Raw genomic sequence first — 14,879 nt, 5'->3', positions numbered from 1 at the left:
AAAGTTGTCGGCAGCTTGCGCCTCTGCTTTTCTGCCAGGCTCGGCCAATTCAATGCGCAGAGCAATCCAAGCAGTGCAGTGAACTTTCCACCCCACTTAGCTGTAGGAAAACCGTGATATCTTCACTCGTTTTTCTTGTACCACTACGCCGGCTTTGCAGGGACATGCAATATTGAATGCTCTAGGCCAAGCTGAGGCCTAGAGTATATTATCTCCCTCCCGTCTTGACTCTCTTGAGTGTTGTAGTCGCCAGTTCGCGAGATCCGAGCCGGTCCTAAACGAGCAAGCCGCTCCTCTGCACCAACGGGTTGCACCACCATCCATTCGCCATGAATATCTCCCCAACCCGTCTCGTCGAGTATCGACAGTGTCGATTTCGACTTCCTTACCCCCTAAAGAAATCAAAGCCATCTCAGTCAAACGTATTGAGAACCCTGAAAGCTTCGACGACCTAAACAATCCTCTTCCGGGCGGTCTCCAGGACCCAGCTCTTGGAGCATGGGGCGAGCATCAATGCTCGACATGCGGTCTCAACCAGGCCAGCTGTCCTGGTCACTCGGGTCATATTGACCTTCCAGTATGTGCACCATCTCATCCGGCGTAGATGGCCAAGGAGAAGCATAATATGGAGCTAATCATGACGCGCGCAGGTTCCTGTATACCACCCAGTATTCCTCGATCAGATTATGCGACTACTCCGAGCGCAATGCGCATACTGTTTCCGCTTCCGCATGAGGCAAGCAGACCTGAACCTGGTCGCTTGCAAACTACGCTTGTTGCAGTTTGGTCTCCTTGACGAAGCCCATTATCTTGACAAGGTCACCTCCGACACCAAGGACATTCCTGGCGTTCCGCCGATGAGCGACGAGGCTGCCGACGAGTCTGTGGACAATGCCTCTGTCGAAAGGGTCATCCAGATGCGAGAGGCCTATACGGATTATACCTTAAGACGGCACAGAACCGCCACCTCGGAGATTCGGAGAGGAAAGCACGAGGGTTCCGCCGAGATGCGCAGAGAAATCGTCAAGGACTTCTTTCGCGACATGGTCAAGGGCCGAAACTGCGCGAGCTGTAAGGGTATTTCACCAAGCTACCGAAAGGACCAGTTTGTCAAGATCTTCGAGAAAACTCTGTCGCAAAAGGATGCTGCCAAGATGGCCCAGGGTGGCTTCAGGAGAAAGGACGCTGTTGCTGTTGCCGCCCAGAGCGTCGCTAAGGCCTCATCGAAGAAAAAGAAGCACCACAGCACCGATGAAGCCATTGCCGATGTCGAGCTACAGTCAAGCGAAGAAGAGCAAGTACAGGATGAGGAAGAGGAGGAGCCAAGCGACGAGGGCGAAGGAGAGGAGCTTGACGAGAATGGTGACGTTGTCATGGCCGACGTCTCTCAGAAATCCACCAAATCCAAAAAGGAAGAACCTACCCAGCGTTATATTGGCTCAGTAGAGGTCTTGTCGAAGTTGAACCTGCTTTTCCAGAAGGAGCAAGAGATGATATCACTGCTCTACAATTCCAAACCGCAAAGCATGCAAGGGACGCCAATCTCCGCAGAGTCTTTCTTCATCACGACAATCCTGATTCCCCCAAACAAGTTTCGACCTGAGGCTATGGCAGCAGGTGGCAGTCTTGCCGAGTCTGACCAGAACTCCCTGTACAAGCTGATCCTCAATACTTCGTCTAGGATCGCGCAGATCTATGGCGAACTCCACAAAGCCGCTAATTCCACAACAGAGCACGTGGGCCGGAGAAGAGATATCAGTGAGCTGCACGAGGCCAGCGCTGCGCTGCAGGATGCAGTCAACTCGATGATTGATAAGGACCGAAACCCCGTTCGCGGAAACGCTGCCAAGCGACAAGCCGACGGAATCAAGCAGAAGCTCGAAAAGAAGGAGGGTCTGTTCCGAAAGAACATGATGGGTAAGCGAGTCAACTATGCTGCTCGTTCCGTCATCAGTCCAGACCCGAATATCGAAACGAGCGAAATCGGTGTCCCGCCCGTGTTCGCCAGGAAGTTGACATATCCCGAACCCGTCACCAGCCACAATTTCCGCGAAATGCAGCAGGCCGTCATCAATGGTCCGGACAAGTGGCCAGGTGCAGCCGCGATTGAAAACGAGAATGGTCAAATCATCAACCTCAAGAAAAAGTCGGCCGAGGACCGTGTGGCTTTGGCCAACCAGTTGCTAGCACCTAGCAACCATAACGAGAACACTCAGAAGGGCAAGAAGGTTCACCGACATCTTGGCAACGGAGACGTTGTCCTCATGAACCGTCAGCCAACGCTGCACAAGCCTTCCATCATGGGTCACCGAGTGCGTGTTCTGCCTAACGAGAAGACTCTTCGTATGCACTACGCCAACTGTAATACATACAACGCTGATTTCGACGGTGATGAAATGAACATGCATTTCCCCCAAAACGAGCTGGCCAGGGCCGAAGCCATGCAGATTGCCGACACCGACCACCAGTATCTCTCTTACACCGCTGGCAAGCCCTTGCGAGGTCTAATTCAAGATCATTTGTCTGTTTCCGTTGCTCTCTGTAACAAAGACACATTCTTGGACCAAGGCGCCTATCACCAGCTTGTCTACGGTGCCCTTCGACCGGAACATGGGCACATCACGTCGGACAGGATCGAGCTGGTTCCTCCCACCATTATGAAGCCTGTGCGTCGGTGGACAGGAAAGCAGGTCATTACCACCATCTTGAAGAACATCAAGCCCATTGGCTTTGGCGACTTGTGGATGACGGGCAAGACATCACTGCCTGCGTCGCGTTGGGGTAAAAAGACTGAGGAGGGCCAGGTCCTGTTCCAGGATGGAGAGTTCATTCACGGTATCCTCGATAAGGCTCACCTGGGTCCCAGCGGTGGAGGTTTCATCCACGCAATCCACGAGACATGGGGGCCCGAGACCGCGGCCAAGCTCCTGAGTTGCATGGGTAGGTTGCTCACCCGGTACCTCGCCATGCGAGCCTTCAGCTGTGGTATGGACGATCTGCGCCTTACGCCCGAGGGAGAGAAGAACCGCAAGAAGGAATTGGAGGCTGCTGCGACTATCGGTCTAAAAGCAGCTGCCAAGTATGTCAGTTTGGACGAAACTGAGGACATCAGCCCCACAGATCCTCTGCTTCTGGAGCGTCTGGAGGCTGTCATGAGAAACGATAACCAACAGGAAGGACTCGATACGATGATGAACGCGTCCAACTCGACGGTGTCTAGTGCGGTTACCCAGGCTTGTCTTCCGGACGGTCTTGAGAAGCCCTTCCCCAAGAACCAAATGCAGTCTATGACATCTTCCGGAGCCAAGGGTAGTGGTGTCAACGCCAACCTTATCTCCTGCAACCTTGGCCAGCAGGTTTTGGAAGGCCGAAGAGTGCCGCTCATGGTCAGCGGAAAGTCGTTGCCCTGTTTCCGGCCTTTCGAGACCAACGTTCGCGCTGGAGGTTACATTGTGAACCGTTTCTTGACGGGCATTCGGCCGCAGGAGTACTATTTCCATCACATGGCTGGTCGTGAAGGTCTGATTGATACCGCTGTCAAGACATCGAGATCCGGATACCTGCAACGCTGTCTGATCAAGGGTATGGAAGGCCTTAAGGTTGCTTACGATACCTCGGTCAGAGATGCCGATGGTTCCATGATTCAGTTCTTGTACGGAGAAGACGGTCTGGACATCACCAAGCAAAAGTATCTTCACGACTTCGGCTTTATCCTTCGAAACCGGGCTTCCGAGGTCGCGCAGCTCTCCATTGACGAAAGAGGCTGGCAACAGGACATCTACTCGTCCAAGGAGTACGCGCAAAAGTACATGAAGAAAGCCGTCAAAGAAGCCAAGGCGAACAGCGCCCGTGCTCGTGACCCCATCTCGACTGAGTTGAACCCCAACCGCCACGCCTTCGCTACCTCGGAGAAGTTCTACGAGAAGGTTACCGAATACGTCAAAAACAACGAGGATGGCCTCCTCAAGGAGAAGGGCGATAAGTCGGCATCCACCGAGCTCATTGCCCGCAAGTATGCAGAGATTCTCCTGCACACCAAGTACCTTAGCTCCCTTGCGGAACCCGGTGAGGCCGTCGGTATCGTCGCCGGACAGTCTGTCGGTGAGCCGTCGACGCAGATGACGCTGAACACTTTCCATTTGGCAGGACATTCGGCCAAGAACGTCACGCTGGGTATTCCCCGTCTCCGAGAAATTTTGATGACTGCCAGTGATCACATCTCGACGCCAGCCATGACGTTGATGATGAACGATGAGCTTTCTGAAGAAGACATCAACCGCTTTGCGAAGGCCATCAGCATGCTCCCGCTTTCCCACGTCACCGACAAGGTGGTGGTCAAGGAACGCGTGGGCAAGGGCGTCGGCTACCGACTTGCCAAGATCTACGACATCAAGCTGCAGTTCTTCAAGTCGGAAGAGTACACCACCACGTACGGCATCAAGATTGGCGATGTCCTCCGGGTGGTCGAGAGCAAATTCCTGTCGCTGCTCGAGAAGTCAATCAAGAAGGAGATCAAGATGAGAGCTTCCAGAGACGCCGCTTCGGCGCCCGAGATCGGCGTCAGCTCTGGTAACGTGGAGATGGCAGCGCCCGACGCCGAGCGTGCGCCCCGTGATGAGGACGACGACGATGACGACGATGGCGATGACGATGCCACCAACGCCAAATCCCGCGCGAACCGAACCGAGGCCGTTTCCTATGGCCCCAACGACGATGATGATGACAACATCCAGCAGAGGATGGACCGGGACGACGTGGACGACGCTGACGACGATCTGCCGGAAGACGAGGGCTTCGGCGGTAGCCCTCGGCCTGCAGTGGATGATGACGAGTCCTCGGATGAGGAGGTTACTGGTGCTGAGAGGCAGAAGCTGAACCGGAGCCGCGAGGCACGGGCCAAGGAGAGATTCGGAGCCATCTCGCAGTTCTCATGCGACGAGAAGCGCGGCCGATGGTGCGAGTTCTCGCTGGAGTTCGATGCCAACATGCCCAAAATTCTCATGCTGAGCATCGTGCAAGCAGCGGTCAAGCGAACAGTCATTCAGCAGATTGACGGTATCACGGACTGTACCTTCGTGCCCGACGAGAAGGTTAAGGATCCCACCACGGGCAAGGAAGTAACGCGGCCCGTCATCCACACCAACGGTGTGAACCTGGTGGCGATGCAGAAGTACCCGCACATGATCAACCCCAACAAGACGCAGACCAACGACATCGCGGCCGTCCTGCGGGTGTACGGTGTCGAGGCGGCGAGAAACGGCATCATCCAAGAACTGTCGGCCGTCTTCGGCGGCCACGGCATCAGCGTGGACAACCGCCATCTGAACCTGATCGGAGACCACATGACGCGCAACGGCGCGTTCACGCCGTTCAACCGCATGGGTCTCCGCGGCAACGTCAGCCCCTTCACCAAGATGAGCTTCGAGACGACGCTGGCCTTCCTGAAGGACGCGGTCCTCGACGGCGACTGGGACGATCTCACGACGCCCAGCAGCCGCATCGTCATGGGCCGGCTCAGCAAGGTCGGCACGGGCGCTTTCGACGTGCTGACGAGGCTGCACGCCAAGAACGGGAAGAACCAGATGGTTTAGAAGAACTTGTCGTTGCTGGTCTTTTTGCTTGTCTTGGTTTCTTTCGAAAAAGAGGCGTCACAAAAGGGGAGGGGGACATGCTGGGGTTCTTGCTGCCATTTTTTTCTTACTGCTTACTCGTTCGCCATTTTTTCTATTGTCAAGCTTGCACGGGTCTTTGTACTGTTAATTTTCACGTGTCCAAATGATGATGTAGATAGAAGATGGATGGATGCCACCGTCGGCTGGCAGCTTTTCAATCCAATTGAATCAATATTCCGCTTACATTACTACTACTATACGTGCTGAGATGTGAATGAAGTGCGGGCGACACCAGAAGTGCCGAAGATCAAGACTTCGGTCGGTATATCCAAGATAGGCCCGTCGCCCATCGATTCCCCTCCACCTCCACCTCCCCACATTCTCTCGATTGGATTACTGATGCGGTCCACCAGCCGAGGTTACTACGCTACTGCCAAAAGCAACGATGATGGTTTGCGAATGTATAATAAGATAAGCGTCGTTGTGAGATATTCCCTTGGAATCACACAAAGTGTCACTTGTCACCACTTCTGTACTCAACCCTTGATCGGAAGACGGGAACCTGCATATTTGATTGATTTGGACAACTTGATTGATTGATTGATTGATTGGCATCCCAGCCCACACCCGCCAGCCACCATGGTCGCGCCCAGTATCCGACTCTACGTCGACGTGGTCAGCCCCTTCGCATACCAAGCCTTCCACATCCTGCGAGTAAGTCGACTGGCGACTGAAGAATTGTTTGCTTGTTTGTTTGCTTGCTAACACGCCGAACACACAGCATGACCCCGTCTTCAAGGGCGTCCATGTAGAGTACATCCCCATCTTTCTCGGGGGGCTGATGCATGCTGTAAGTGTGCCACGCATTACACACCTTGCACAGACGCAGACACCAAAGGATGCTGCTACCACCCACCCACTGCTGCGGGTGGCCTTCCAGAGTGTGACGGACCCGTCGCGACACTGATGACGATGAAGACGGAAACAGAGAGAGAAACCGATGCTAATAATAACTGCTCGGTGTTATATCTACAGTGCGGCAACACAGCGCCCATCCAGATCAAGAGTACGTATCGCCGCCCTGTCTGTCTGTCCTGTACCACCACCGCCCTCCCTATCTATCTGCGCGCATACTACAGATAAACACAACCAACCCCAAGCTAGATGACTAACGAAAAAACAGACAAGGACAAATGGATCGGCCAGGAGCGCCTCCGCTGGGCGCGCGCCTTCGACGTGCCCATGATCGACACGGTCCCGGCCAACTTCCCGCCCAACACGCTGCACACGATGCGCGCCGTCTGTGCCCTGTCGCGGCTGCCGGACGATGACAAGCAGGACAAGCTGGTCCGCGGCCTCGAGGCCCTGTTCGGCGCCATGTGGACCGAGCACGCCGAGGTCGCTCGGCCCGACGTCTTTGGGCCGGTGCTGGTCAAGGCCCTGGGGGAGGAGGTCGCTGAGAAGGGTGAGTATTTTTCTTCTTCTTCTTACCATTTCCATCTGTTCATCTTGGTCGGCGCTTCTTCTTCTCTGCTCGTCAGACATACCCCCTACCTTTCCCCCTCGTTTCCCACGAGGGCGGGTAGCTTGGGGGCCAGTGGCAAACGAGAGAAAGAACCCGAGAAAAGAAACACGACAGCCTGCTCCAGACGGGATAGCCAAAAAAACCCACACCTCTTCATTCGTTCATTCATTCCAATATAACAATCGCGAAACCACACACCCTCCAAGAAACCATGAAAAGAAATCCGCTGACCCGAAGATTCACCCATCGACAGCCCTCGCCTCGGCCCCCACCGTAGGCAAGACGGCCCTCAAGGAAAATACGGACCAGGCCTTCGCCGACGGCGCCTTCGGCCTGCCGTGGATGGTGTGCACCAATAGTCGGGGGCAGACCGAGGGCTTCTGGGGCGTCGACCACATGGGCCAGGTCCTGCAGTTCATGGGGCTGGAGAGGCCGCGCGAGGGGGGCTGGAAGTCGCTGCTGTAGGGGAAGGTGGTGAATGATGATGAGAGGAAGAGGGACGAATTATCGAAGGAGGGAGGTAATATTGCAAGGTGATGGTTTGTAGTATTAATACGTTCACCTACTTGGGTCCTCGCCGTGGTCTTTGACCGAGATACCCAACTTCCGCGAACCTGGCTAGACCTTCACACAAATACCAAACATGACAACGAAGACCGGATTGGCTACACTACTCGTAGCATTAGTTGATAGTGCCCAATCAAAACAAAACTGTAAATACGCGATGAGCAGGTTTACGCGACAAGGACACCGTAAGCATAAGAGCAAATTGTCATGGGAGGCTTCTATGCTGGTGTCTAGCGGCAAAACAGTTTAGGATGCTAAAAGGTCTTGTAGCAGGTGCGGTCCATAATGGGCGGGCATGTCACAGACGGGAAGAAAGACGATCAGGTAGTTTGTTTCAGTTCGTATCAATTCCATTGTTCAGTGGATGCAGTCCTCGTAAGGATGCTGCCCTGTTATACAATCCATGAAGAAGGCTCGCATCTCGAGCGTCAAATGTGCAAAATACAACGCAATCACTAACGCCATGATTAACCCTTGCCCTGTAGAAACCGTTTGTCATCAAAACCATGCCATTGTGCAGTTCATGAAGTTATTCCCTCCACTATGCAACTCCTCCCCAGAAGACTCCCGAAAGAGCAGGCGCTTAGTTGCGCTCACCGCGGAGGCGGCGGGCGAGCTGGATGTCCTTCTGTAAGGGTTGTTAGTAATGTGTTCAAGGTAGGCAAGTAGGGTGGGGTGAAGACATACCGACTGGATGGTGACACGCTTGGCGTGGATGGCGCACAGGTTGGTGTCCTCGAAGAGGGAGACGAGGTAAGACTCGACGGACTCCTGGAGAGCACCAATGGCTGAGGACTGGAAGCGGAGGTCGGACTTGAAGTCCTGGGCAATCTCACGAACCTGGAAGAGGAAGCAAATGTTAGTACTGGTTGGATGGTTGATGATGCAAGGTGGGGTTGGGAAATGCGCGTTGATTGTGATCCCGACGCGTCGTGATACTCTGTATGGCAAAGTGAAGCGACGACTGTGGGGAAGCAGGCGCGATTATGGCGATGAAGGCAGATAGATTCAAAGACTTACCAGACGCTGGAAGGGGAGCTTGCGGATCAGGAGCTCAGTCGACTTCTGGTAGCGACGGATCTCACGAAGAGCGACGGTACCGGGCTTGTAGCGGTGAGGCTTCTTGACACCTCCGGTTGACGGGGCGGACTTGCGAGCGGCCTTGCTAGCCAGCTGCTTACGGGGAGCCTTGCCACCGGTGGACTTACGGGCGGTCTGCTTGGTGCGGGCCATTGTGATGATGGATGACGATGTGGTTGATGGAAAAGTTGTTGTTGATGGATGAAGTTGATGGGATGTGGAAGAGATGGGAGTGTGGATTGGATTGTGGTGTGGATGAGGAAAAGAGTTGGAGGAACGTAAGTGGTGGGGGGTGGTTAAATATCTGAAAAGGCCACAGAGGGAAGTGGCTGATCTGACTGATCTTTTGGGTTGAATGCGGTTGTTTGGGTGCAAGTGGCACTAGTACCGAAATGGGAATGTGGGTGTGGGTGACTGATTTGTTACCTTAGGACTTAGTATGCGAAAAAAGAATTGTTGCAAGGCAGTTGCGCGCCTAATGGAACTGTTGGATTTTCTGGGATCAGACAGGGGTGCGGTTCGTTGTCAAAGATGCGGTGCGCAATAGGTGGGCTTTTGGCATTGGAAAAGATGGCCGAATTTCTGATTGGGTGCATCCCTCGGAGAAAGACCCCACTCGCCGAAACAGTCAGCTCCCACGATGTCTGACCTTAGTGCCATCTCAAATGAACTGCCATGAATTGCCACCCAAAGCGGCATTCATCCACGTATTGCTGCGTCACGTGCATCGCTACAGTAAAGAGCGTATCAAAGACATATTCACAGTGAATGCAACAATTCGGCTACGAGTTCCGGTGTACCATGGTTATCCCGCTGCTCTCAAAGTAAGTACATAGAAGCGATCCCTCTCCGGCGCTGCGGAAAGCTTCACTTCGATAGCCACAAACAAGAATCCGGGGATAGACTACCAGCCTCCTTCCATGTACGTACCTGCCTGCCTTGCACACGACACGGGAGAGAGCGAAGACATGTGGAGAGAGCACGGGAATAGCAAAGCAGTAAGGCAGAGAGCGCGTACATAGTAGCAGCACGTCAAGATTCACCGTCGGCACATCCGCCCCGGGAGGTGATTGGCTGGACGCGAGCTGGATCAAGGTTAAGCGGGATCTACAGAGAACATCCAGCATGAGATTCACATGAATGCCTTCCGGTGGGGACGTGACTATGGGGTAGGTACCAAGCTGGCCGAGAAAGGTCGGGAGGCTGGTGTTGTTGGCGGACGGGTGAATTGGCGAGCGCGTTACGCGTGTGCGGTGGTGGAAGAGAAAGACGCGGGAGCAAAGCAAGAGCAGAGCAGAGCAAGAGCAGATCAGTCACGGGTTTGCACTCTATCCATCTACACGTAGCAAGGAGACCGCGTAAGAACGGGTATGCGCTAATCTACTTTCCGCTGTGCTGGCTCACCTACAATTCGAGAAATCTGCTGATGCCGTGCTGTGTTGTCTAGAGTTAGTGGATCTCTGGGCGCCGGGGGAATGCTCCTGAGGTGCTGCAGCGTGCAGGCCCCGAAGAATTAAAGCCGGCTGTCTGATTTTTGATTGGCTCCGACTCGGGAATACGTACCTGTGCAGCAGTTGACGCGCCTTTTTCTAGCGCACGACCTAGGCCCCTAGTCAGTTAGTGCAGCACCCCTCCACACCATCTGCAGTCAGTTCCATTCCATTTGTTCCCTTCCCTTGCAGGGGCTCCTCCAGCAAGGCTCAGGCTGATCTGATTTGGAGCTGCCGCTTGATCCCGTCCATACTTAAACTTGTCCCGTTCCCCACGCTTCAACATCTTCTTTCCCATATCCCAAACGACAACTCCTGCATCCAACGCTTGTTACTCCCACACCCAAACCACACAACAACACCCATTCTTTTTCTCACCCACTCCCACATTCATCATGACTGGACGTGAGTATTACCTCTTCGCATCTATCCATCTTGCTCATCCATACTGACGCGTCTCCTCTACAGGCGGCAAGGGCGGCAAGGGCCTCGGAAAGGGCGGTGCCAAGCGCCACCGAAAGATTTTGCGTGACAACATCCAGGGTATCACGAAGCCCGCTATCCGTCGTCTCGCACGTCGTGGTGGTGTCAAGCGTATCTCTGCCAGTAAGTTTTAACAACCCCTCCGACGCGCTTTTCGTGTGTTTGTCTACATGGCCCGTGTCTAACGCGTCTTCTCCCCCACAGTGATCTACGAGGAGACCCGTGGTGTCCTGAAGTCCTTCCTGGAGGGTGTCATCCGTGACGCCGTCACCTACACCGAGCACGCCAAGCGCAAGACGGTCACGTCGCTGGATGTCGTCTACGCCCTGAAGCGCCAAGGCCGCACCCTGTACGGTTTCGGTGGTTAGAGCAGTGTTGTGTGCACAAGCGTTGGGTCCATCATCATACTACAACATGTTGGAAGGTGTTCTGGTTTCACGTCTGTTACGAAAGTCGTTTCTTGCGATGGCCGCAAATTATTTCTGCACAGTGGCTTGGTCATGACGAATCATGGGATTTGGGTTCTTGATTTTTATAAGGGTGTTCTGTCTAAATCACACAAAGTGTACCATAAGGGAATGGGGGTTTCTACTACAAGGATTGTCCGACGAGGCATAATCAATCCGACAGGAACATTTGAGAAACAAGTAAACAACAAACCAAACACATCAAGTCTTCTTCTCTCTGCCTCGTGATGTCTCATGTCTCGTCTGTGTTCTGTAAAATGGCGCGCCGAAGCTGTCTAAACATAAGCTAAAAGGTGGTTCGCGTGGTTTTGTCGGTCGCGTTGTACGTATTTGCCTCGTTTGAATCTGAAGTGAGCCACATCTGTGTCTATGTCCGAGGATTAGGTAGCCAGCCTTGCATCGTGTGGCTCGGCTCAAGTTGGTGTGTTACAGATAAATCAATACACCACGTGCCGACATAAAACACGTAAAATTCATGTAATGTGAGTCATAGGAGGCACACCTTCAGCTGGTGGTTGCAGTATGAGTCACATGCGGTTTGCTTGACGAGAGCCGTTGTGGTGGTGGTATCGTCAGGGTGTAGAGCCGTGCTGCGAGGCTGCATGTAGCCAAGGCTGTGCCGCAGCCTTGCGTCGGGTGTATCGTGTGTTCCCTGATATCATGATGTCCAATGAACTTGGCATGTGTTAGGTATACGTTATCAGTGAGTCAACTCTTTTCTCCTTATTACGTATCTGGTTCTAGCTAGTAGTTTTCATTGGTGTCGTCGTTGAGTGCTGCCTAATGGTGTGCTGATCTGATATCTTGGGTAAGAATCGGCACTGGTGGAAGCCACACATATCACAACCCTTCGGTGTCCATTGTCGTACTTGTACACTTAGTGCTTCGGGTTCTATCGGTATCTTACTTCTAAATTGTGCGAATATTGAACGTGTTGTATTATGTATTGTGACTTGAGTTCATCCATTTGAACTTGTCTCATTTTGTACATTAAAAATCGAACATGTATTAGCTATATTGGTCCTTTCCACCGCTAAGATACTCTACAGTCTAGAACCTATGTAATACTATCGTACCAATATCCAAATGTATTTTACATGCTCTGAGTGCCTCGTCGGTTAGTACAATGGCTGGAATAGATACGTGCATGTTTGGACTGTTGCCCAGCTGATAGAACCAGGGATTGGTGGACTTCCCTGTATACATGAACTACCGAAACGGCTATCATGTCCCTGCTCCAAGTGTAACCTACAGCTTCAAGTTACCGATATTACGTTCATGATATTATGCGTGGTAGATATAGTAAGTCGGTTGTGTTGGTTGCTTCTGTCATTCCAGCCGTAGGCAGGGTTGTGTCTTTGACCGTACCAGTCCATGATTCAAGGCATCACGTAAAACCAGGCCATGCTTCATCGTAATACTTTTCCCTTTTATCTGCCAAGGACAACGGATCTCGAATCACGTCATATCCTAACTCGCTTAACACTGGAGGTATCTGCTGCCTAGTTCTCCACCCAAACATGAACGTACAGGTAAAATATCTCGACCTGTCCACAGGGTCGACAAGACTAGCAATGGCGTCAATCCACTTATACAGCTACTCTCTGTATTAGTTTACGTAGCTATGACTTGCTTCTATGGCAATATGTAACCATACTAACACATATATCACGCGATGAGTCCTTTTGTGTTGTAGTCATACTCAGGTATCGAAGCCACGATGAGGGCACATACCAGCGATAGCCGGCTGTGATGGAGGCATAGTTTGCTCCTCCATGCAGTCACCCCGCTTAAATTATCTGTTCCAGGCTGTGCCCATACCCAGGCAACTTGTTCTGATCATATTCTCTGGTCACCACCCCCACTCACCCTACTGCGAGATTGCTAATCACGTCGACCGCAACAGGTCTGTGTTCATCAAACCAGCCTCGTTGCATATATATACTTTTACGGTATGTTATCAGTGCCCATAGTACACTGACATACTTGCCCAAGAGTATAGATGATTTACATCTGTTATGTAACTTTAACTTTACAAGTACCAACCTCTTCGCAACAAGCACCAGAGACCATTTGAACTAACCAATACATGATGATGATGTAGCTCACTATCCCTTCACGACTGTGGAAACCCCCCTGTTACTGGATATCCGCCATATATATGATTGATACCAGGGGTGACTCACTTGCTTCAAACTATAGACTGTACCGTGAGGACCGGTAGAAGCACATCTGTCCAGAAACTTGTCAACAGCTACGATGTAGTTGAAACATACCGAAATTAATAGACTTGATCCACGACACAGATCAGCATGCACTGTATGAAGGGTAGTGCAGCTGACAGTCGCCCGTCCTACCCCCCCTTGAGATCCAAGGCCCTGGGATATACTTGCCCCATCCTGTTGAACCCGTGCAGATAAAAATGAAAGTAATAAATATACCAAAGAGTAGAATATGGGAAGGGCGCTTGAAATAATTGCGAGTCTGAGTAAGGGTTTGCTTGTCGCGTTGGGCTCCTATACAGACCATATCGCTACCATCAACCAGCAACACCAGGGCAACTTTCAGCTAATCGGATCATCTTGAATTAATAGTAACGTGTCGACATGTAGCTGCTGCAACTCATTCTGTAGTACTACTAGCCACGAAGCGGACATTACGTACGATGGAGCTTCACCATATTCAATTATCTTCACTATCTTCATACACCATGTCGACCACACCGGGCCACCACTACCCCAGTAACCCGTACAACCTATCACAGAATACATCGAACCGGCGAACCACGTGTATGTATGCATTGCACTGGGTATCCAAAATAGCAAAGGCAGTATCATGGCATAAGCCGAATCGGCCTGCGCCGCGAAGAGAAAGCCACGCATCGTGGGATGTTCCGGGCTGCATGTGAAGGAGACCTCTCAGATCTCCACCCGACAGAGCATGCGCAGAGAAACACGCATCTCGAACCCGGAGCCGTGTTGTTCGCCCTACGAGGACTGTTGTCAAACGTGCACACGATGCTCGTGTACAAGCCCCCTCTGGTCTGTGCCCATCGAGCTCCCTCGTTCAAGGCCTGCACCCTTTACTTGACTTTGCCGCAATGCGAAGCGGCCTCTCCTCTATCTATCATGTGCCGAGGCAAGAAGGTTATTATCGGCCCCAGGGAGGGTTGAGCGAGTGAAGCTGGAGGCCCTCTCCTCGTATCTGATCACGACGTCGGGTCGTCAATGCGAATCGCGAGAGTGCATGTGCGACCGCAACTCTCCTCCCTATGTGGCTGAGTGGAAATGTGGGAACCGCCAAGTGTGCGACACCAGCAGAGGGAGCGTTGCTCAACAAATTGCCCGGCATGAGGTACTCTTCACGAGTCCAGACGCATCTCTCCCTTTCTCTCAACAGAAAAATTAGAGAGAGAGAAGATGATTGATATTCTAGACCCCCTATTTTCTTTCTTCTCGATACGACCAGCTGAAAGCCGAGGCGCGCCTGTCAACTTAAGGTGTGATGCAGGCCGGCCGCCATGCATGCAGGTGCAGGACGCAGAGTGGCTGTGCCCAGTAGCCAGTTCTGGACGCCGCCCCCGCATTCGACCAGCGCCATGAACATTGAATGACACGAGGGAATCGCGCTTCTCGCGTCGTCGGGACCCGCCGAA

General features: G+C 52.7%; 4 protein-coding genes across 4 annotated transcripts; 3 read left to right on the top strand and 1 right to left on the bottom strand.

Annotated features, from left to right (window-relative positions):
• Window positions 1-52: 52 nt before the first annotated feature.
• PG998_008829 (uncharacterized protein) lies at window positions 53-5,591 on the top strand (the record flags this gene model as incomplete). Its single annotated transcript, XM_066875645.1, has 3 exons — window positions 53-78; window positions 247-577; window positions 651-5,591. 3 exons carry the CDS (start codon window positions 53-55, stop codon window positions 5,589-5,591), a joined length of 5,298 nt encoding a protein of 1,765 aa, XP_066727801.1.
• Window positions 5,592-6,251: 660 nt separating this feature from the next.
• On the top strand, window positions 6,252-7,602 carry PG998_008828 (2-hydroxychromene-2-carboxylate isomerase; the record flags this gene model as incomplete). The annotated part of the gene is made up of 5 exons (XM_066875644.1): window positions 6,252-6,326; window positions 6,394-6,462; window positions 6,648-6,678; window positions 6,796-7,077; window positions 7,391-7,602. The coding sequence occupies 5 exons, from the start codon at window positions 6,252-6,254 to the stop codon at window positions 7,600-7,602; spliced, it is 669 nt and encodes a 222-aa protein (XP_066727800.1).
• A 685-nt stretch (window positions 7,603-8,287) lies between these two features.
• PG998_008827 (histone-fold-containing protein) lies at window positions 8,288-8,937 on the bottom strand (the record flags this gene model as incomplete). Its single annotated transcript, XM_066875643.1, has 3 exons — window positions 8,288-8,332; window positions 8,392-8,544; window positions 8,725-8,937. The coding sequence occupies 3 exons, from the start codon at window positions 8,935-8,937 to the stop codon at window positions 8,288-8,290; spliced, it is 411 nt and encodes a 136-aa protein (XP_066727799.1).
• Window positions 8,938-10,669: 1,732 nt separating this feature from the next.
• Window positions 10,670-11,125, top strand: PG998_008826 (Histone H4; the record flags this gene model as incomplete). Its single annotated transcript, XM_066875642.1, has 3 exons — window positions 10,670-10,679; window positions 10,743-10,880; window positions 10,962-11,125. The coding sequence occupies 3 exons, from the start codon at window positions 10,670-10,672 to the stop codon at window positions 11,123-11,125; spliced, it is 312 nt and encodes a 103-aa protein (XP_066727798.1).
• Between the last annotated feature and the right edge of the window lie 3,754 nt (window positions 11,126-14,879).

This window comes from Apiospora kogelbergensis (assembly GCF_038363985.1).
Source record: "Apiospora kogelbergensis strain CBS 113332 chromosome Unknown utg000006l_segment0_segment0, whole genome shotgun sequence".
Classification (NCBI taxonomy): domain Eukaryota; kingdom Fungi; phylum Ascomycota; class Sordariomycetes; order Amphisphaeriales; family Apiosporaceae; genus Apiospora; species Apiospora kogelbergensis.
This window is presented reverse-complemented; position numbering and strand designations above follow the sequence as displayed.